The 22,720-nt window shown below is 57.2% G+C and overlaps 1 protein-coding gene across 1 annotated transcript in view; it reads right to left on the reverse strand.

Moving 5' to 3' along the window:
• Positions 1 to 11,466: 11,466 nt before the first annotated feature.
• Positions 11,467 to 22,720, reverse strand: part of HCN4 (hyperpolarization activated cyclic nucleotide gated potassium channel 4) — a 43,312-nt gene continuing 32,058 nt past the window's right edge. The window contains exons 3-8 of the mRNA XM_012748272.3: positions 20,012 to 20,173; positions 17,962 to 18,180; positions 14,419 to 14,565; positions 14,078 to 14,318; positions 13,229 to 13,393; positions 11,467 to 13,121 (exon numbers count right to left, since the gene is read on the reverse strand). Coding sequence (XP_012603726.2) covers positions 11,665 to 13,121; positions 13,229 to 13,393; positions 14,078 to 14,318; positions 14,419 to 14,565; positions 17,962 to 18,180; positions 20,012 to 20,173 — 2,391 coding nt within the window. The 3' untranslated portion in view covers positions 11,467 to 11,664. The remainder of the gene's footprint in view (positions 13,122 to 13,228; positions 13,394 to 14,077; positions 14,319 to 14,418; positions 14,566 to 17,961; positions 18,181 to 20,011; positions 20,174 to 22,720) is intronic.

A 22,720-nucleotide genomic window follows, 5' to 3' on the forward strand; every position in this document is an offset into this window, starting at 1 on the left:
ACTTGCCTGGTGAGGCAGATAGACTTGAAATCAGATAGCTAATACATCATGGCCCAGTGCTGGGGGCACCTGACAAAGCCCTCGTTCTTCCTGGAAGCATATACTTAGGAAGGTTTTGCAGAGGAGCTAGGGCTGAGCTGAAGCCAGGCTGCCATACACACGAGGCCACCTACCTGGGGCGGAAGAGGCCCCTGCTGAGCTAGGAAGCTGCCTGCGCACGTGGCCATCGGCATGCCTGGGAGCCCACGAATCCCAGCGTCCTGTGTGGGGCCTGCGCTCGGCCTCCTGTCGCTGGAGTAAGTGCGGGTGCAGAGTCTGTGGGGAGGACGCGCAGGTGCGGCGGGCAGGCCCCCAGTGGAGAGGGCGAGCTGCTGCCATCCTCCCCCGAAGTCCCGGAACGCAGGGGCAGTGCCGGGCCAGGCGAGCTAGGTTTGGCTGGCCAGGACCGCAGCTTGAGGGCAGTCCTAGCGAGTTAAGAATAGGGTTGATTCCTTTCATAAACTCGAAACCCAGGTCTTGCTGAAAATTCTGGGCAGCCCATGCTTTCTGAAAGAGGAGAGGGAGAGCTGGGCTCTAATGCTGAGGGCAAAATCCTGGAGGTCAGGCCCCCTAGGCCGGGAGATGGCAGGAGAACCAGCGATGAACATCCCAGCTGGCGCAGAGGGACCCCGGCGGGCACCCAGCAGCGCGTGCGGGAGAAGGAATGCCCGGGCCAGTCAGGAAAGGGTCTTCCCCACCCAAGACCTGGGACTCTCAAGTTGATTGCACAGATATTCCCGAGGGCCTACTATGTGCCCGGCAGTGAGGCTGCAGAATGATGAGGGCAGTCTCTTGCCGCAGTGCTCACACCCCAGAGGAGGACACAGACAGTTAACAGGCAGGAACTGCCATCCGGCACAAAGCGCGCTGCAAGGCCTGGGCAAAGCAATCTGGTCGAGGAAGGGAGAGACTGCTGACTGTGGCGGCGGGAGCCACGGAGTGGGCAACCCTGAGCGTGCCGGGAACCCACTGAAGAAAGAAAACGGAGTTTCTTCCAGCGCTGCTTGAACTAAATCTGAAAGGCAGGAAAAATGCACATACTGGATAAATTACAACAGAAATTCTTTCAAATGATTTGCTCCAAAGAACGTAAGGGCTATCCCACCCCTAACAGAGGACCAGAAAATTGAACCCAAGTGGCAGCCTAAAAGAGAAGCTAGGTTTGCCCAGGGGAAGGTCTAACACCAAGACCCAAAGGGAGCCTGGCTGGCACCGTGGGTGTTAGACATAAGCAGCGTCACCGTCTCCCTTGAGCACGCGCTGAGGATTCTGTGTCCACGTTCATACGCGATATTGCTCTATAGTCTTATTTTCTGGTATTGTTTTTGTCTGGTTCCGGTACCAGTGTAATACCGGCCTCCTAGAATGGGGAGGTGTTCTCCCCTTGTCTATTTTTTTAAAGAGTTTGTGAAGGATTGCCATTAATACATTTGATAGAAGTCACCATCTGCTCTGATAGAAGGCCATCTGGTCCTGGACTTTCTTTGTGGGAAGTTTTCTTTATTACTAATTTAACCTTTCTAGTTGCTGTAGGGCTATTCTTATTCTCCATTTCTTCTTGAGTCAGTTTTGGTAATTTGTTTCTAAGTATTTGTCTATGGATCTAGGTTATCTAATTTGTTGGCATACTATTTTCGTAGTGTTCCCTTGTAATCCTTTTTATTTCTTTAAGGTTGGTGGCAATATCTTTTCTGTGATTCCTGGTGTTCGTTTATTCTCTCTTGCGCGCTCTCTCTCTGGCTAAAGATTGTCAATTTTGTTTATCTTTTCAAAGAACCAACTTTTGATTTTGGGGATTTTCTGTAGTGGTTTTCTATTCTGTATTTCCATTATGTCTGCTCTCATCTTTATTGTTTCCTTTCTTCTGCTTGCTTTGAGTTTAGTCTGCTCTTCTTTTCCTAGTTCCTGTAAGTGGATGTTTATGTTATTTATTTGAGTTTTGTTTATATCTAGGAGCTTACTGCTATAAGTTTCCCTCTGAGCATTGCTCCTGCAGCATCCCCTGTTTTTGCTATGTTGTGTTTTTGTTTTCATTCATCTCAACTTATTATCTGATATCTCTTGTGATTTCTTCTTTGACCCATTGGTTATTTGGGGGCATGCTTTTAAATTTGCATATATTTGTCAATTTTTCAAATTTCTGTTTCTGATTTCTAATTTTATTCTATTATGTTCAGAAAATATATTTCATATGATTTCAATCCATTTGAGGTTATTGAGGCTTGTTTTGTGGTCTTGCACATGTTCCACCCTGGAGAACGCTCCACATGCACTTGAGAAGAATTCATTAATATATTCTGCTGTTTTGGGATAGAGTGTTCCAGAGATATGTTATGTCTAGCTGTTTTAAATTGTTGTTCAAATCTTCTTTTTCCTTGCTGATCCTCCATCTAGTTGTTCTAGCCACTCCTGAAAGTGGAGCATTGAGGTCTGCAACTATTACTGTTGAAGTGTCTATTTCTCCCTTCATCTGTATCAAGCTTACTTCATGAGTTTTGGGGTTATGTTGCTAAGTATATTTATAACTGTTAAAACTTCTTGATGGATTGATCCATTTATCATAAAATATCCTTTGCCTTTAGCAACAATTTTTGTCTTAAAGTCTACTTTGATATTAGTGTAGTTAACTCTAGCTCTCTTTCAGCTAATGTTTGCTTGGTATAACTTTTCGCATCCTTTTACTTTCAACCGATTTGTCTTTGAAGTATGTCTCTTGTAGTCAGTGTATAGCTGGACATGGTTTTTTATCCATTCTGCCAATTTCTACCTTTAAATTGGATTTCTACCTGCCAATTTCTACCTATAATTTGAATTTCTAATCCACTTACATTTATTATAATTGCTGATAAGGTAGGGTTTACATCTGGTATTTTGCTATTTGTGTTCTATATGTCTTATGGTTTTTATCACTCTATATTACTCTGTGACTGCCTACTTTTGTGTTAAGTAGGTATTTTCTAGCACCATTTTCCTTCCCTTGTCAAAAAGCACAATCACAAAAGAAAAATGTGATAAGTTAAATATCATCAAAGCTAAAAATGTTTACTCTTTGATAGATATAGTTAAGAAAATGAAAAGGCCAACCCACAAACTAGGAGAAAATATTTGCAAAACATGTATCTTATAAATAACTTATATTCTGAATATATTATATACAATTCAATAATAAGAAAACAAATGACCAAGTAAAAACAAATGGGTAAAGATTCAAACAGTCACTTTGCCAGAGAACATATATGGATAGCAAATAAACACCTGAAAAGATGTTCAGTATCTTTAATCATCATGAAAACGCAAATTAAAGCCAAGAGTCAATATTACCCATGCTCATGAATGGTAAAAATAAAAAAGACTGGCAATATCAAGTGTTGCAAGGATATGAAGTAACTGAAACTCTCATACAATTGCTGGTGGGACTGCGAAACAGTACTCCAACTTTGGAAAATAATCTGACAGTTTCTAATAAAGTTAAAAATATACTTATCATGTGATCCAGCAGTACCACTCCTGGATATTTACACAAACAAAAATCTATGTCCATCTTGAAAATCATAAGAGAGTAGATTTTAAGTGTGCTCACCACAAAACATGACAAGGGTGTGAGGTAATGCACATGTTGGCTCAACTTAGTCATTCCACAATGTATATGTATTTCAAAACATCATGTTTACATGATGAATATACAAAAATTTTTCTCAATTTAAATAATGTTTAAAAAGAAAATCCACATCCACATAAAGATTTGCCCATGAATGTTCTTAGGAGCTCTATTCTTGGTAGCCGAAAACTGGAAATAGTCCAACTGTTCATCATTGAGTGACTAAATAAACAAACCGTGGCATGTCCACACAAGGGAACACTGCTCAGCAGTGCATGGGTCGAGATCACAAGCACTAGGCTAAATGAAAGAAATCAGAGACAGACTATATGCTTTATGGGTCTACTTATATGACACTCTAGAGAAGGAAAACTCTAGTGACAGAAAGCAGGTTGCCAGGGGCAGCGGTGAGAGGAGGGGTTTGCCCCGAAGGGGCGGGCGGGAGTCCGGCGAGCGGTGGAAAGGCTCTGCACCCTCATCGTAGGGCTGTGTCTGCCGCAGGACTGTCAGAACTCATGGGACTGTACACTTAAAATTGGTGAACTTGATACACATAAATTATACCTCAGTAAAGAAAGAAAATAGGTACAATCAGAAATAGCAACAATAGCATAAGGTACTAGGAATGATCTGTGAAATGCACAACACTCCACAAGGAAAGCCGTTATAAGACCAGTCTGTAGAAAGACTCGGCAGAGCCCGTGGGCGCCTGGCAAACCCCCCACGTCTTCCCCAGCGTCTCGGCGCCTTTGCGGCTACACTGTGGCCCTGTGACAATGGAGTATGAGAGAAAATGACGTGTGTCCCTGCAGGGAAGTCATCCCGACTCAGTCGTCTCTTCCAGTCGTCTCTCCTCCCCCAGGGATCCGGGGACCAGGGTTCAAGTTGGTGTGGCGAGGACAGTGGCTGCCTGGCCCGTGCACGGCCTCACCAGAGCTGGCACGAAGCTTCGTTGTGCGGAGGCCTTTCTGTTGGGGCTGTTAGTGACAATCGCCCTAATACAAAGGCATTACCGAAGACCCGCGTGTGGGGAGAGTCACACCCCGCGCATCCACGGAATACTAATCTCTATGATAATGTCGATGTAATCTCAATCAGAAGCCCACTGAACGCTCCATGCTTCTCAACACGCGGGCGCTGACATGTCCGGGCCAGCACAAAGACTCGAGTCACCAAGACATGCCTTAAGAAGAAAGTGGGAGGCGTACTCTACTTGATATCTACGCACTTTTTGTGGCGTTTTTTGCATTGTGCAGATTATTTCCAGTACCTTATACTTTTGTTGCTATTTCCAATTGTGTCTATTTTCTTTACTGAGGTATAATTTATGTGAGTCAAGTTCACCAATTTTAAGTGTATAGTTCAATGAGTTTTGACAGATACAGTCCTACAATGAGGCCATCGAGCTTAAGTGACTAGGACAATGGACTGTTTGGACCAGGATGGACAGATAAGCGAATAGTACAGAATCGAGCCTCAGCGACCCGGATGCGGAACCTCAAGGCGGTGACTTCACACTGCAAATTAGTTACGCCTCCTTCGATGAACGATGTCGGAATAACTGGTCGACCATATGAGGCAAAAAAGAAACTGAGCTATGCTTCATACCACACCAAAATCAAGGTCAGGTAGATTAAGGACTTAAACGTGAAAACCAAAATCTCACACTTTTAGAAATGAATATAGAACAATATCTTTGTAACATCAAAGATAGGTTTCTGGCTGGGCACAGTGGCTCACGTCTGTAATCCTAGCACTCTGGGAGGCCAGGGTGGGAGGATCACTTGAGCCCAGGAGTTTGAGGTTGCTGTGAGCTATGATGACACCACTGCACTCTAGCCAGGGAAACAGAGGGAGACCCTGTCTCAGAAAAAAAAAAAAAAGGTTTCTTAAGTAAAAAAGGCACTAAGGAAGCACCAGACATTCAAATATATATATATATATACACACACACACATAAATATATATCCCAAATCAACCTCATTAAAATGAAAAGCTTCTTTTCATCAAATAACAACAAAACAAAAAGTGAAAATATGAAGATATTTGCAACACATATAGTGGACAAAAGATTCATTTCACCCTCCAAATAGATGTGTGTGTGTGTAAAATTCCTATCAATCAAAACAAAAACAAAAACAAAAAGACAACAACAAAAAAATTGGTCAAATACATGAATAAATATTTCTCAAAAGGGAAAACACAAATGGCAAATTAATATATGAACATTCAAACTTACTAGTAATTAGGGATTTTCACACTAAAACACAATTAGATATCACTAGATTGGGAAAAATGAGAAAGTCTGATGAATCTCATTGCTGGCAAGAGCGTGACACGAGGGTAGCCCTCATCCTCTGCAGGTGGGAGTGCAAATTGTCAGAAGCCCTCACAACAGCTCGGCGTTATCTTGTAAAGTGGAGACAATTCACCGCGTGGCTCAGTCATTCCACCCTGGACGCGGGCCTGGCAGGGCCGCGACGCAGCAGCGCTAGCGCTCGCGAGACCGGAGCGACTGAAAGTCCCCGTCCCGAGCAGCACGCGTGTACGCGGGGGATGTTCATACGCTGGAGTGCTACGCAGCAGTGAAAAGGAACTGACTACATTCTCTGCATCAACAGGGATCTCAAATTACAATACTGAATGAAAAAAATCCCAGATTGCTAAAAAATGCATGCAGCATGGTATCTTGTATGTAAAGTTTAAAAATTACAAATATATTCGGTGGTGTACAAAGAGGGAGGGGGTATGGCCCACCTCTGGTACAGGCAATAAAAAGGTACATTATTTATAAAGAAATTTAAAACAATAAGAAAACTTACTAAAACTCGATCTGAGTTTTATTGTTACCACAAATCAGCAATTCTGAACATTATAGATAAAACCCCCCGCCCACCAAGGCAGCCACTTCCAGTCCCTGCTCCCCCACCTTGGGAGGCAACTGCATACATTGGGGGTTTTTGTCTTTTGGTTTTTTGGTTTTGGGGGCTTTTTTTGTTTTGTTTTGTTTTTGAGACAGTCTGTCACCCAGGCTGGGGTGCAGTAGCACAATCGTAACTCACAGCAACCTTAAACTCCTGGCCTCAAGTGATCCTCCCACCTCAGCCGCCCAAGTAGCTAGGACCACAGGTATGAGCCACTGCACCCAGATAACTTTTTAAAAAAATAATTGTAGAGATGGGGTCTCATTATGCTGCCCAGGCTGGTCTTGAAGACCTGGCCTCAAGTGATCCTCCAGCCTCAGCCTCCCAAAGTGCTGGGATTATAGGCGTGAGCCACTGTGCCTGGCCTTGACTACATTGTTGAGAGACATTTATTTCTGTAGTACAAGTAGCATGAAAAGTAATGACAAAGTTAAAATTCAGATGCGTGGTTTTCCTTGGCGGGAGGGGAGGAATGCAGTTGGCAGCGGCCCAGATGCCTTCAAAGGTGTCCTCACGTTCCAGCTCTGACGCTGAGTGGGACCTGGCCACTCACCTGACTTTCCATATCTTATTTGTGTGACATATCTTCTTCTGTGTGACACATTCCACCCTCGAGAGAAGCAAAGTCAAAGCCAGCAGGGGTGGGGGTGGCGAGGCCGCGCTCTGCGGTGCGCTGGGGGGACTGGGCTGTGGGCAGCCAAGGAGGACGGAAACGGGGTGTGGGGGCCTGAAGTGAGGGGGCACCTGGGAGGCTTTCGCCTGCCCCAGGTGGGGAAGCCATGGCCCGGGTAGCGCGACCCACAGGACGTGTGTGGGGCGAGAAGACGGGGCGGAGGCCGGAGCGCTGGGGAGAGAGGAGCGGCAAAGCTGGGGCTGAACAGGGCAGCGGGCGGGAGCAGCGGGTGCAGAAGCTGAGCAGGCCGGCGCGGGCGACATGCTGCAGAGAGGCAGCAGGACAAGGTGGGGGAGTGGCCCGTGAGCCTGGCAGGGCGTCAGTGGAGCAGAGGCGCGGCCAGACTCTGAGGGAGGGACAGGAGGAGAGGGCCGGGAAGTAGCATCAGGGAAGGGACACAGAGACGAGGGAGGGATTTTATTAAATCCCTTTAAAACTTCCTCTCAGAAACCCCACCTGCTTCAGGCCCACTGAGGCAGAAAGGGTGCCTTCAAGGCGTTCCCATGGTGCTGGCTGCCATATTTCAGCAGGTGTCCCTGGGGCGGAAGCAGAGAGCGGTGGTGGCAGTCCCAGGCGGGGCTGGGAGGAGCCGTCTGCCCTGGCGGGCGGGTGTCCTGGTGCTGACACCGCAGAATTGCCGGTGCGTGGCGATGAGAGAAAGGAACTGACATCTAGCCATTTTTATTGTTGTTCTTGAATCTTCCACAGACAATGCACCCTTTACTGCCTGCACAGGGGACAGCCTGCTCCTACCACCCCCTTGCTGCGCCACTGAGGGGCAGGGGCAGGGTTGAGTCCCCAGGACGTGGTGTGCGTCCAGGCTCCTTCCACACTAGCTGCCTGGGCCGGCGACTTCCTGCCCTCTGACCCCAGTGCCCCTGGCTGGGCATTGAAGCTAACTTTACCTCCTAGGGTGGCTAGGCAGAGGACATAACAAGAAAGCATCCAGGGCCCAGTACACAGTGGCACTTACTAAGTGTCCTTTCAGCGTCAGGGAACACAGAAGAGAGTGACTGGTTGTGCTACCCCCTTGAGGTCTGCCCGGGCTCTGTCGTCTGTCGCAAAGGCTCCCACAGCCCCCAGGGCCGCCTGGCAGTCCCAGACAGAGCAGCCGTCAGAGCCCGCACCTGCCCGGGTCCCCGCAGGGTCCAGAGGAAGCACCACCGCCTGGCCGCAGGGGGCAGTTGTCATGGGGATGCCCGAGCCTGCCGAGCTGCCTCCTTAGCAACAGGACTCCCAGGCCAGTTACCATGGAAACAGCATCCACTGGCAGGCAGTGATGGGGAACGGCCAACGGGTTCCCTGGCCTTTTCCGAGGATTTTCCCCTCTGCGGCACTCCCCGAGCTGCCGGAAGCCACGAGGACTCCGCTTTCCCAGCCGCCCGTCGCTGGCCCAGGAGGGGACCTCTGAGGACCCGTCAAGGTCCCAGAGTCTGCAGGGACCCTCTGCAGCCAGGGGTGGCAGAGGGGCCATCCGGAGGCCAGGTTAGACCCCCACCGTGCTGCAGTGGGGAGTCGGTGCCTGTCCCCTCCAGCGAGACCCTCGGCTTCCTGACCCAGCAAGGCCCCCTCCTCAGCCACCCACCTGACTCCTCCCCCAGCCTGGTCACCATTTGTCCCCAGCTTCTGAGGGCTCCCCTGATCAGACTAAGATGGCACCTTCCTCTTGGGGATCTAGCTGGATGGAGTTTGGGTGCACATTCACTACCCCCTCCTCCTTCAAGGAGCACCAGGGAGTGTGTCCCAGGGACGTGGAACTTGGCAGCCGGGGCAGGAGGGATCAGAGTCAGGGTCTCACACCTCCCCCACCTCTGCCTTTGCCCTCCACGAGCAGACAAAAGACACACACTGCCCCTCCAGACCGACTCGCGACTCTCGACTCACGCCAGCCCATCAGCACGTGCGCACCTGTGCCCAGGGCCTTTGCCCCCTCCGCCTCCCTGGCCCCTAGAAGAAGGCGGCATCTGCTGGAATTTTTTTATTTAAATAAAATATACAACACGGCGCATTTACCGTTTTCTGTTTTAAAAGTGGAAGATTTGAAAATTGCTTGTGGGAGACTGGGGATGGGAGTGCCCACTGACGGGCCCTGGCTCCTCCAGTCTCTGCGGGGTGGCCGGGCTGGGTCCGAGCTCTTATAAAACACACGTGTGTAGGTAGCAAGAGGGTGGCTAGGCCAGACCCTGGCAGCAAGGATGCTCCCCGCTCCTCAAGCCCCTGGACCCTCTGCCTCACTCCCGCTGCCTCCGGGACCAGACTGTGGGTGTGGATGGAGCTCCCCGCAGCTGCCTTCCTCGCAGGGCGGGGTGTGCGCAGAACTCGGGTCGAGGCTGTTTAAATCCTTCCCGCTCTGAGATCCCTGGGCCCCAGGGGCCTTCCCCAGCTCAGTAGAGAACAGGGCCAGGCGGCTGCCGGTCTCTACCTGGGACCCAGGACCCTTCCCCCCTTCTCTCCTGGATTACTGCCTCGCACTCCCCGAGGCCCACCCGTGGGCACAGCGGCCTGCCCCATCCCAGGACAGCTCAGAGCAAAAGCTGCTCTTGCCAACACTCTGGCTTGGAGCACAGAAGGTTCCGGGAGCACAAGGCGGGACCAGCCCTCCTCCTCATTCCTATTCCGGGGCTGCAGCCACACCTGCTCCTGCCCTGGCTCTGTAGGGAGGAGGGCCGGCTCAGGAGCCACCGGAGCTGCTTCCCCGCTGGCCCCACCGGGGCCTGCTCACAGCTCCCGGTTGCCCCAGAACCAAGCCCGGACTGCCCCCTTCCCTGTCGCCAGGCCTCGGGCCTCCCCCAAGGCCGAGACAGCACAGCTCTGCGTCCACCACCACCCCCAGACGCCCCCACATCAAGGCCTGGCTCAAGCCCACCGCTGGCCACACTCCTTCCTCGGGCCCTTGGGGAGGCCAGCCACCTCCCGAGTCCTGAGATTTGGGTCTTGGAGCCCTCAGCCACAGCTCCCCGCGCTCCTGCCAGCTGCCGGAGCCGCGGCGCGGGCGGGCGGGTGGGCGGAAGAGACGTGGTTTATTGAGCACCTGCTGTGGTGTGTGCCGGGCGCTGGGCTGGGCGGCCACACGTGCCACTTCCCACCTGGTCCTCACGGGTCCTTGTGAGGCACTCACACAGTCATTCCCATCTACAAATGAGGTGACATGCTTAGAAAGGTCAGGTAACTCGCCCGAGGCCACACAGCTGAGCGTGGCAGGGCTGGGATTTGAACTCAAATCTGGTCTGTTTCCCCTGCACCACCCTTGGGGACCATCTGTCTCAGCCCCTCTCAAACAGCTTTCTGACGCAAGGAACACAGGCGTGGGCCTCAGACAGGCATGGACTCAAATCTCAGGCCAGCCCCCGCTCTGCCACTCCCAGTTACAGGGTTCTGGGAAAATTACCCAAAACTCAGTTTCCTCATCTGTGAAATGGGGAGAACCAAGGTACCTGCCTCACAGTCTTTGTGAAACCGAAGGGGTTAATGTGTGTAAAGTGCGAACCAGTGCTTGGCACAGAGCAGACTCAACGAGCAGAGGCCCGGCCTGCCCCTCACGGGTGGAGAGTGAGGGCCGCACAGGTGACGGGCTGTGCTGAGGCCCCAGCAGCGAGTCTTCTGCTACCACGTGGTGAGAGGTCAGGCTGCGCCCAGATTTGAGACAAGCGATGGGGACAGAGGGGCCTGCTGCAAGGTCCTGTGGGTCCTCTCCCGAGGAGGAAAGGCCCAGAGAGAGCGCTTCCCCATGCCGCGGTGCCCAGCCTGCGGGCGGGGCGGGTTGCCAGATGTAAGGTGGCCTGGGTGTCCTGACAACATGGGGTTAAACTAGATTGCACACACGTGTGTGCACATGTGAGCAGCTATCTACATGGCTCTGCAGAGCGCTACATAGCTATGCATATACACATCTTACATACATATACAGATACATAGTCATATACATATCTCGCTACGTTTACAGTAGAAAACACGCAAGGCCCGCGGCCCTGGCCCGGCTCTCCCCAGGACTGGGCGTCTGAGGCTCCCGGGAACAGCCCAGGGCAGCCCCTGCCTGGGGGCAAGATGACCCCGGCGGAGTGGGGCTCCAAGTTCACAGCAAGGGGCTGATGGCAGCTGCTGCTCTAAACACATACAGTTGACATGTCTGCTCTAAGGAACCCCGAACGCCATCACCCCCACCTGCCCAGCCGGAGACCCCACCGCCTGGCCCTGCCTTTTCCCCTCCCTTGCCCTCCCTCCCTCTAGTGCTGAGTATTAAAATAGTCTATAAAAGCGAGTGACCAAAAATCTATAGCTCTAAGAATACCTGGTTATTTTCTGCTGTCTTTTGTTTTTCTGGTGTGTGTGGGTTTTTAACGATTATTATTGTTATTGGTGTATCTCCTAATCACAGTTAACCCTGAAGGAGGCAGGGAGGGAGGAGGGGTGCGAAGGGGAGGGGACCCCGCTCACAGGTTGGACGGCAGTTTGGAGCGCGCCGGCTCGGACCTGGCCCCAGGTTCCCTCTGGGGTGCAGCAGTCAGAGGGGGCCCCCCAGAAGAGGTGGCTTTTGCCCCAAACAAAGAAAGAGGGGGTGGCAAAGAACCTGAGGATGTCTTCCGAGGCAGAGTGACGTGCTGGCCTGGGACGGCACCATAGGGCCTCCCGGGGGGCCCGAGGCCCCCACTGCCCGCGCTGCTGCCCCCCGCCCTGGGCAGGAGCGGGAAGGCAGCCACGGACTCCCCGGAGGAGTGTGGAGAGGCTCTGCGGAGAGTCTGCACCCCGTCCTGGGGCAGGGCCGGCTGAGAGGCTGAGATGAGCTTGAGGTCCTGGGTTAGGCGGCCTGGGGTGAGGGGGGGTGTGCCCCGGCGCTGGGGGACCTGGGGCGGTGGGGGGCTGGACGCGGGCGGCAGGAGCAGGGAGCTGTGGGAGCCAGAGGCCCGGGGTGGGGCACTGGGGAAAGTTCTTGGGGGGCCTGGGCTGTGGCCCGGCGGGCTGACACCTCCCCGGGGGGGAAAGGCTCCAGGGGACGCCCCCCCAGAGGCCCCTGCCACGAGGGACTGCCGCTCGGGCTGCCGAGGGGGTGTCTCTGGCGTACATGCTGGGCCGGCGGCCAGGCCTGGGGACAGCTCCCCGGGAGGCTGGCCCAGCTGCCCAGGGCTGGACGACGGGGACCTGCACGAGGGCGGGGGCGGCAGGAAGTGCTCCAGGAGCCCCAGGCCTCCGCGGGCCCCTGGCAGCGGGGGCGGCTGGGCGGCCTGTGGGGAGCGGGCACCTGGCTGCAGTGGGGTGAGCAGCGGAGAATCGGAAGAGGACAGGGAGCCGCCCAGCGCCTTGTGGAAGTGGCCAAACCCAGCTGTGGTGGCGGCAGCCGTGGCAGCGGGGGGCGTGGGAGCCGGCGGGGAGCCGCAGGCCCCTGGCGGCGGGGAGGAGCTGGACGAGGGCAGGAGGGGGCTCAGTCCAGCGGGCGCGGAGAAGCCGGCCAGCTGCTGGATGTGGAAGGAAGATGAGGACGGCGTGTCCACCTGGGAGGGGCTGCTGGCGGGCGAGGCGGAGCCCAGCGCGGAGGGGATCAGGGACTGCAGGCGCTTCAGGTGCCTGGGCGTTTGCCCGGCCCCCAGGTTGCCCAGCGCGGGTCCTGGGGGCGGGCGGAAGATGGCGGTGGGCAGGCGGGGGTGGTGGGTGAGGGCTATGGCCACGGACGTGGTGGCAGCGGCAGCTTGCAGGGGTGCCTGGATCAGCGGTGTCCAGATGACGGGCGTGGGGGCCGGGGTGGCCGAGGCCGCGGCCTGGACGCGGTGGGCACAGTGGGCCATCTCCCGGTCGTGCTGCACGATCTGCTGGATGATCTCGTTCTCCTGGTAGTTGAACACGCCGGAGTTGAGGTCATGCTGCACTTTGTGCAGGAGGATGGAGTTCTTCTTGCCTGCACCAGGGAACAAGGACAGGCGCTCAGGGCGGGGCGGGGAGGAGACGGGGAGGGGCAGGCCTGGCTCGCTGCTCAGGAACCCCAGCTCCCGCCCATCCCCTCACCGATGCGGTCCAGGCGGTCCAGCGCCACGGTCTCGAAGGCCCGCCGCATCATGGGGTACTCCTCCAGCACCTCGTTGAAGTTGTCCACGCTCAGCGAGTAGAGGCGGCAGTAGGTGTCGGCCCTGACGCTGGCCGTGCGCCGGCCCCGGGTCAGCAGGCAGATCTCTGCCGGGACAGAGGGCCCAGGGTGAGGCTGCGCAGCCGTCCAGGGCGCCGGGCTGCCCGCCCTGCCCATGGGCCCCACTGCGGGCACAGAAGCCCTGGCGGGCCCAGGAGGCGGCCCCCACAGGTTGACTGCGCTGGATGCCACCCTGCCCCACCACCTGGGCACCGACCGTCTGCTCTGGGACCATGGCCTCTGCGATGGACCGAATGTGCCCCCCAAACCCATGCTGAACCCCTAATCCCAGGGTGACGGCACTGGGGTGGGACTTAGGGAAGTGCTTAGGTCGTGGGGATGGAGCCCTCGCGGCTGGAATTGGTGGCCTATAAGAAAAGGCCCGAGATCTCACTCCCTCTCTTTCTGCACGTGAGACTCGGGGAGAAGGGGTGGTCTGCGTCGCGGAAGAGAGAGCCTGACCCCTCACCAGAACCTGACGCGCTGGCGCCTGATCGCAGCCTTCCAGCCTCCAGGCGTGGGAAACACACTGCCGTTGTTTCTAAGCCACCAGTCCAGGGTACTTTGTCACAGTAGCCCACACGGACTAAGACACCCCTACCCTGGGCACACGGACACCCACCTCCAGGCTGTGGCCGTGAAGGGCCCTCAGTGCCTCGTCCTCTTGGGTGTCTCCCCAGCCCGTTCCCCGTCAGTGGTCCCCTGTCACCAGGACCCCGTGGCCACCTCACCTCCAAAGTAGGAGCCATCAGCCAGCTTGGTCTCCTTGTTGCCCTTGGTGAGCACGCTGACCACGCCGTGCTGGATGAAGTACATCTTCTTGCCAATGGTGCCTTCCCGGATGATGTAGTCCCCGGGCTGGAAGACCTCAAAGCGCAGCTTGGTCAGCATGGACGTCACAAAGTTGGGGTCCGCGTTGGCAAACAGTGGCATGGAGGCCACCAGCTTCCGGCAGTTAAAGTTGATGATCTCCTGCTCCCGGGTGGGTGGGGTGGAACAGGAAGGAGGAGGTGAGGGGAACCGGCTGCCAGGAAGGCCGGGCCCCCCAGCCCACGCAGCCTGCCAAGCTCACCTCCCGCAGCGGCTCGCTCAGCTCGCCGAGGATGCTCTCCTCGTCGAACATCTTGCCCTGGTAGCGGTGCTCGTAGTAGTCGTGGATGCGCTGCCGGGTGTCGGGCGGGAGCTTGTGGAAGGACATGTACTGCTCCACCTGCTTGTACTGGGGCCCGGGAGAGAGGGAGGCGCTGTCAGTCAGTCACCGCCCCACCCTGGCCCTGCTGGTGCCAGAGCCAGCCACTGCCCCTACAGGCTTTCTTGGCCAACCCTGGCCCTTGACATCTGAGCTCCTCAGTGTGGGTATGATCCCACTGAGCCCCCAAAATGGTCCTGGCTCCCAGCTGCCTGGAATGGAGGAGGGGCCCATCAGTGTCTGGTCCTCACTGTGTTCAGTAAATACTATGGGATGAGTGGGTGACAACAGGCAGGCCAGGAGGTCCATCAGGCCTCCTCTGGACGTCTGTTCTCTCTCTGTCACGCTGGGGACAGAAGGCCTCACTGACTCTGGGGGTTTGGAGCTGTATCCTACCAGTAGTGACAGACTGGCACACCAGCAGGATGGGGCGGCAGTGGGTGGGAAGGACTGGAGGCGGCACCAAGGGTGCCTGGCCCATGCCACCACACGCACCCAACCGAGGCTCAGCGGAGCTCCCGAGTCTTTTGTTGAGAGCAACTAGCCCCAGCCCAAGGCAAAGACAAGGCAGACCTACGTGAAGGGCCCTTCAAATAGAGGTTCGGGTACTAGAGATTTGTGAACCTAAGTCCTTGAGGCTCAAATCCACTAAGAAACAATCCTGCCCATCCTGGCAGTGAGGGGTGGACACAGCTCTGATCCTCTGGATTGTGGGTGACCGTGGGATCCCAAGAGCAGGGCTCGGGACAGGAGGGATGACAAGGCAATGACAGACTCTTCCCAGGTGGGAAGTAGGGGAGGCCCTGCAGCCCTGGGAGCGGCGAGAGGCAGGCCGGCTCTTAAACGGCAGTGCTCCAAGAGGGGACACGGGGCTGCTGCAGAGAGATGCCAGTGGGCGACCGAGGCCTGGGGCATGAAGGCTCCTAAAGTTCTTCCAGCCAACCTGGCCTGTTTCACTCAAGTTATGCAAAGCCCCAGAGGACAGCGACTTCCTGGCCAAGAACAGCCAGAACTGTGTTCTAGAGAATTCCCCCACACTGAGAACAGGCAGGGGTGGGCAGGCAGAGTCTGTACACAGGCAGGAGTTAAAGTGTTGTTGAAGTGGCCGAGGGGAGAGAAGGCAGTGGGGACAGAGGGGAGGTAAGACGTCTAAGGGAGGTCTATGGGTGAACAGGAACAGCTTAGGGAGCCACCAGCCAAAGGATAAAATCTAAACTCTCAAATGGGAGGTCACAAGCACCTTGACTCTGGCCCTAAAATAAACCAGATACTTTTTCTAAACTAATCCCTGATCCTGGTCCCAGACTAAACCCAACCTGGCCTCAGACTGAGCCCCAGCCCTGCCCACACGCTGAGCCCTCATGCTGGTCACACACCGAGTGCTGACCCCTCTGGCCACACGCTGAGCCCTCATGCTGGTCACACACCGAGTGCTGACCCCTCTGGCCACACGCTGAGCCCTCATGCTGGTCACACACCAAGTGCTGACCCCTCTGGCCACACGCTGAGCCCTCATGCTGGTCACACACCGAGTGCTGACCCCTCTGGCCACACGCTGAGCGCTGACTCTGGTCACAGACTGGGCCCCAGCACTGGTCACACACACTGACCCTCACCTGGGCCTGGGTTAAGCCCTGACCTTTCTAACCTGACCCGTCCCTCCGCTGCAGGGCCTGCGCGCTCCCAGCGGGCCCTGCTCTGACAGGGCTGAGGCCCTCTGCACACCCGCTCCTCGTGAAGCCTGGCCTAGAACTCTACTCCCCTCTCCTTCCTCCACCTCCCCAGCGGAGCTCTCCCACCCCCCGGCCCGGCCCACAGGCCCCCGCGCTCTCCTCCCGGCGTCACGGACCTGGGTGGCTGCCATCTGTCAGTCGCCCTGCCAGCGCAGGCAGGCAGTGAGCCCATAAACGCTGACCCTACTGTGTGCCGGACACTGGGAACACGGTGGGGAGCGACGGCCTGGGCCCGTCCCCAGGGGCCACGGGCTGGACAGGGCAGACGGACGTTAAACCGCTACATGCGATTAACTGAAAGCCACAGGAGCGCAGCGTGTGGGGAAGGAGGATGGGTGGGTGCCGTGGGCTCACACGGCAGGGGGCGGCTGGGTCCTAGAAGCTCCCTGGGAGGCGAAGTGTGGGCTGAGATGACGCCGGGGAGGCGCGGGAGGGCGCTGTCCAGGCCGGGCGGCAGGGCCGGGCGTGAGCTCAGGTGCGAGGGCAGGGCCCAGACTGCCGCCTGCGCTGCCAGCCCGCGGACACAAGCTCGGAGCTAGTCTGTGTCTCAGCAGCAACACGAGGTCTCTGGAGAGTCTTAGGGGAGGAGCGGCAGGATCGGTTGTACGTGTTTGCAAATGCCCCTCGCCGGCCGTGTGAGGCACGGGAGGACGTGGCGGGTGGCGCCCGCTTAGCCATAACCGCTGGCACAGCGCCGAGCCTGTGGCCGCATCGCTCGGTGCTCACAGGCCCGTGGCGTGACGCCGCCTGTCATGCCCACGCTGCAGACGAGGAAGCGGGGCCAACACTTCGGAGTGACACGCCCGTGCGCACAGAGCCAGCCGCAGCCCTCGCCGCTGTGACGGGGCACAGGGGAGCAGGCGTGTCGGGTGGACAGAGGCCAGCTGGTGTGAAGAGAGGGCGCTGCTGTTTTGAGGAAGGCGCTGATGATGGTGGAGGTCAGGATGGCTCTTGCTCTCTGGCCTGGGCATCTGGGCCACTGGTGTCCCTAACGGGACAGGGGAGAATGGAGGCCGAGGGTGGACAGGGCAGGGCAGACTGTCCTCACTTTGGACATGAGGCTGTTGCAGCGTCCAGGGAGACAGCAGACAGGCCGTCTGGAGCAGGGGGTGAGGGGCTGCCGTGCACGGGTGGTACAGAGCACGGGCTGGAAGACCAGGCAGACGGAGAGTCAGGGAGCCTGGCCTGAGCCACTAGGGACCCAGGCATGTGAGGACTGGGAAGAGAAGGCAGCAAAGGAGAGCGCAAGGCCCGGCCACGGCGTGCGGGGAGAGCCGAGGGTGTGCGGGCATGGAGCCAGTGAGGAGCCAAGTGCCCACGGGCCAGCAAGACGAGGACCCAGAAGGACTTGCTGGATTCAGCAACACAGAGGGCACGTTTCAGGCACCGTCCCTCCTGAGCAGCCTCAGTCAGGAGAGACAGGCCCCGTGACACCAGGAGGGAGGAATAGGCACAGGGTGGGCACAGATAAAAGACGTTTATAGGTTCGAAGCCAGGGAGTTGAAGCAGTTCTGCTCTAAGAGGTGTCCCCTGCTGCCTCCTCTGCCCTCACTCTGGGAGTCCTGATCAGAGGCCTGGACGCTTGGGGGCCTGGTGGGGACCCTCTGGCCAGCAGCCCGAGCTCCCTCTTGGGAAGGACCAATGCACGGTCCTCCTGAGAGAGCCCTGGGGGGCCCACGGCTCCCCGACCTACCTTTTCCTGGTACTGGCGCCGGGAGGAGTCCAGAGACTGGATGAGGGCGGTGGCGTGGCCGATGAACATGGCGTAGCAGGTGGCGCCAACGATCATGCTGAGCATGGTGAGCCACACGTCGGACATGCCCACGGGCGCCTGCCGCCCGTACCCGATGCACAGCATGTGGCTCATGGCCTTGAACAGGGCGTAGGAGTACTGCTTGCCCCAGGAGCTGTTCTGTGGACAGACAGACGGTGGGCACAATGCAAGCGCCTGGGCCGACCGGAGGGGAGGCCCTTCTCACTGCACCTAGACAAGTCCCTTCCACCTCTCCCGTCAACCTAACTCTCCCCAGCCGCTGAGCCCAGGGCCCCCAGCCTTCTGTTTGGCTGAAAGCCTCGAGTGGGGGGCAGCGAGGCCCACAATGCAACCTGTGGGGACAGCAAACTACCTGGGCACATCCTGCAGTGGGGCAAAGGGAGAGGAGCCTGCCTGAGGCCGAGCACCCTGCTGGCCCTCCTGTGCTGGAACAGCGCCACCCCCACCCCTAAACAGCACCAAGTGGAGCCCATTTCCCCACTGACCTCAATTATCAAACCAGATATTCTTCCCCTGGGGGAACAAGCTCCGGCAGACTGAGCCAAAAACACTGTCCTCATTTTGGGTGAGCAGAAGTTAAAGCTGCCAGCTAGCTCACCTCCCGCGTGGACCTCCCAGTTCTCCTCCCACCACCCCCAAAGCTGGACTCTCTGGAACACACGGTGGGAGGATGGGAGGAGGGAGGCCGGGAGTGAAGCTCTGGGCTATTTTTATCCCCGAAGCCAGCCAGTGCCTCCAGGAAGGTTCAGTGCGGGGACGCTGGGCTCAGACGGGCCGTCTCTTACATTTAGTGCACATGTGGGGTCGTCACCCTCACGCACAGAGGACACTGCCCCAGCGCCTCTGCCCGCAGGGAACGCGTTGGCAGGAGCGCCGAGCCCCACAGAGCCCTGCCCGGAGCCCTGAGCGCTGCTGCAGGCGCCAGCCTGCGCCCGGCACCAGGAGGAAGGCGCCCGAGCCTGGAGCTTCGCGCCACGTTTAAGGTGCCCAGAGGTCTTGGGCGGAGCTGAGCTAGTTCCTCAGGTCTGGTGGTTCCGTCCAGACTGGGGGGGGGGGGTCAGCGGGGCCTGGGCTCCCGGCCTTGGGGCACAGAGCAGCACCCAGCTGCTCCGGTCAGAGCGCCGCTTTACCGTGAGCCTCTGGGGCGGAGATGGAGTCCATGTGGCCGACTCGTTTATACTTAGCTCATCAAAGGGCTGTTTTGTAAAGGCCTGTCTGATGCTGAAAGATGCCTCCGGGTCTCTCTGGCCTCTTTCAAAGCTAGTTTTCCCTCCCCTGGGACCCTGACTTGCCGTCAGAGCAAACCAAACTGACGGGGAGGGAGAAAGGGGGAGCCAGAGAAAGGCTCACGGGGCCAGGGGGTCCTCCGCCCTGCTGGAGCCCCCGGTCCACAGGGGTTGTGGAGACTCTGCCCTACAGCTTCCTAGGCCTCAAGTCCGACTTCTCCCACCTACTCACAGGCTAGGAGGGGTGGGAGGCTGCCCCCGCCCGTCCTCCTGCTCAGGACTCCGCCCGTGACCGGGGTGTGTCTGTTGAGGGGCAGAACGTGGCCAGGCGCGACCTGAGTCTGTGTGCTGCAAACTGGCCCACGGGCTTCTGCACTCGCAGGCTCAGCTTTCAAGGGCTCTGCCTCTGGGGAGAGGTGGGAGGGCAGGCCAGCCCAGCTTCGCCACACCGGGCACGACCCCAGGTTGCTCGGTCTTAGCTGCCCTAGGAAAATTCAGGCCAACACTGAGGCTCCCGCTGCAGTGGAGGCCGTGGAGGGGCGGGAAGAGCACACCCAGAGCCTGCAAGGGGATTCCTGGACCGCGCAGCTGCGTGCCCTTCAGCGCCGGGCTGGCACCGCAGGGCCCCAGCTTCTAGAACTCGGGAGCTCCAAGTTGTGGATCTGCTCTGCCATTCAGGCCTCCTCGCCCCTACCCTGCTGCCTCTAGACAGCCGACCGACGCCCACAGGGGGCTGCGCTCACCACCATGTGGTTGATGGACACCCAGCAGTCGTCGGGGAAGTCCTGCAGCATGGGCACCAGGAACTGCAGGCAGCCGTCCCAGTGGCACAGCAGCAGCATCATGCCGATGAGGTTCACGATGCGCACCACCGCGCTCGCCAGGTCGTAGGTCATGTGGAAGATCTGCCGGCAGAAGCGGGGAATTGGCCCAGACAGGTGAGTGGCCCCGAGGCCACGCTGCGGCTGCGGCCGGCACTGCTCTGGGCGCTGTGGGGATGCCCTCCCGCAAGCGAGGCCCGGCAGGGCGGGGCGGGCGGCATGGGTGCAGGCCCCCAAAGGCGCAGGCTGCAGGCGCTGGAGCTCGGGGGGATGCCCCGGCTCCTGTGCAGGCGTGGGCCTCCTTCGAAGGTCCAGCCATCCGGGACTCGCGGAAGGAGGACACCTGGGCCCCGTGCAGCCCAGCAGTGGGCAGAGAAGCCACGTCATCAGCTCGTCTGGGGCACAAGGACAACAGGGAGAAAAGCCAGACAGCCTGAGGCTCCTCGGGGAACTGTGGTCTGCAGTCATGCCAGGGGCCTGATGTGTCCCTAAATCTGTCACTAGACTCTCAGGACACACCCAGGGCAGCATGGACCTGCAGAGGGAGCAGCATAGGCCCACAGGCTCCAAGTTCAGATAAACCTTGATCCAGACCCCGTTCCTGCCCAGTTCCTAGCTGTGTGACCTTGAACCTCTCTGATCATGTTTTCTCATCTGGAAAATGGTGATAAAAATTCCTATCTGAATGGATTGTCAAAAGGATTAAATTATACATATAAAGTGCTTAGTAATGAGTATAGACATGTTCAGTAAATTGCAAACCATTATTAATTGATAAGTAGTTATTAATAACTAATGCTCATGATTAGTTAATACGCATTAGTAGTAATGCTGTCCTTTACCAGCTGTCCTCAACCAGCCCACTGCCACCGGCCATCTCCACTCCTGAGGCTCCCAGTGCGGCCAGGCAGGGCCAGGCATGCACAACCGGCACCCCGTCCACCCACTCCTCTCAAAGCTGCCACTCAGGGTCCCCGTGGCGACAGGGCAGCAGGGGACGCAGAGGTGGAGGCAAGTCGGGAGGACGTCTCTGGACGTTCCAGCCGTGCCTCTGGCCTGGGAGACTGGCAGCTCTGTCCCCAGGGACCCGCCCCCAGTTCTGACCCTCCACACCGTTCCCAAGGCACCCCCTGGAGAGGGGCTTAGCGTCAAAATTATGAACTTGTCAGACACTTACTCAAGCCCGTTTCACATGGGGAAACTGAAGCCCAGAGAGACAGACCCTAGATATTTCTGCCCCGTCTAGTGGTTTTTTGGCTATAGCCCTGTCGCCGTGGCAGGATATTCTGATACTAAGGCTTCAGTGTCCCCCTGAAATGAGGGCTTAGCCTCAGTCTAGGTTTTGGAAACACCAAAATGAATACTTTTATCCACAGCTCATGAAGCCCAGAGCCAGGCCCACCTGTGGCCCCACAGAGGCCACGACTGGCCGCTCCAGCTGGAAGGCTCTGGGGTCTTCTGAAAGGTTCACAGAGTCTGGCAGCTCCAGCTTGTCCCGTCATTTCCCCACGGCCCCGATGACAGAGGGGACAACAGTGCCACACCTGAGCATGGGCACAAGAGTCCACAGTCATCACCTCGTTTAAACTCACAAAAACCCTCTGCAGAAGCTATTGTTAACCTATTTTAAACCAAGGCTCAGAGAAGCACAGGAACCTGCCCAGATCGGGTGGCAGTGGAAGAGCCAGATTCCGGGCCCAGGTCTGCGAGATCGGAGGCCTGTAGCCACCATCCGGGATTATTAGACTGCCCGGGGGGTGGGGGGGTTTCAGTAGCTCCACTTTGTGGGTAAAACAACCCAAACCCAAAGGGGCCAAATGACGTGCCAGGTTCACACAGCCAGCTGCACCCCACGTCTTGCCGCCATGTGCACGGTGTGACGCTGCGTGCCCGCAGCCCAGCACCGCCAGGGCTCAGACGCCAGCTCGGGCCGAGCCACCACACCTCAGCGTGTGCGCTGGCCTGGAAGGAAAGGTGGGCAGTGGGGCCAGGCAGGTGGGTCTGTGACGGGCTGGGGCCTGTGTCTAGGACGCAGAGCAGACCCGGGCATGAAGCTGGTGCCTCCGGCCCATCCCTCCGCTGCTGGCTGTGCTGCGGGGCCTGGCCTCTGAGCCGTGAGCCTCCCCCCAGCCTCTCCCCACGCTCCCCTGCAGGTCCCTGGGCAACAGTCCGCAGTGCTGGCTCTGGGGGAAGATCCCACTTCTGCCTCTTTAACGCTTAGGTGCACACATCTCTATGACCTTGGGCAAGCCCCTCACCTTTCTAAGTCTTGGATGACTAGGATGCCACCAGCTCCCCTGCCCTGGGGCGTTGGGGAGGCTGTCACATGGCACCAACCACGATCTCAGAGATGGCCACCCCAGCACCTGCCTGCCTCCCCTGCCCCACCTCAGCCCCCCAAGCGCAGATGAGCTAGACATTTGCCCCCCATTTCCCAGCGTTGCTGGCTAGGGAAGTGCTCTGGGCCCTAAGACATACACGCGGCGGGGTGGTTATCAGCGAGCCCTTCATGTCCGACTGCTATGGACTGCGCGTGCGTGCCCCTCCCCACGTCGCACGTTGAAGCCTGATCCCAAACGTGATGCTATTTGGAGATGGAGCCTCTCGGGGTGATTAGGTCATGAGATTAGA

The sequence above is a fragment of the Microcebus murinus genome, chromosome 6, assembly GCF_040939455.1.
Source record: "Microcebus murinus isolate Inina chromosome 6, M.murinus_Inina_mat1.0, whole genome shotgun sequence".
NCBI lineage: Eukaryota > Metazoa > Chordata > Mammalia > Primates > Cheirogaleidae > Microcebus > Microcebus murinus.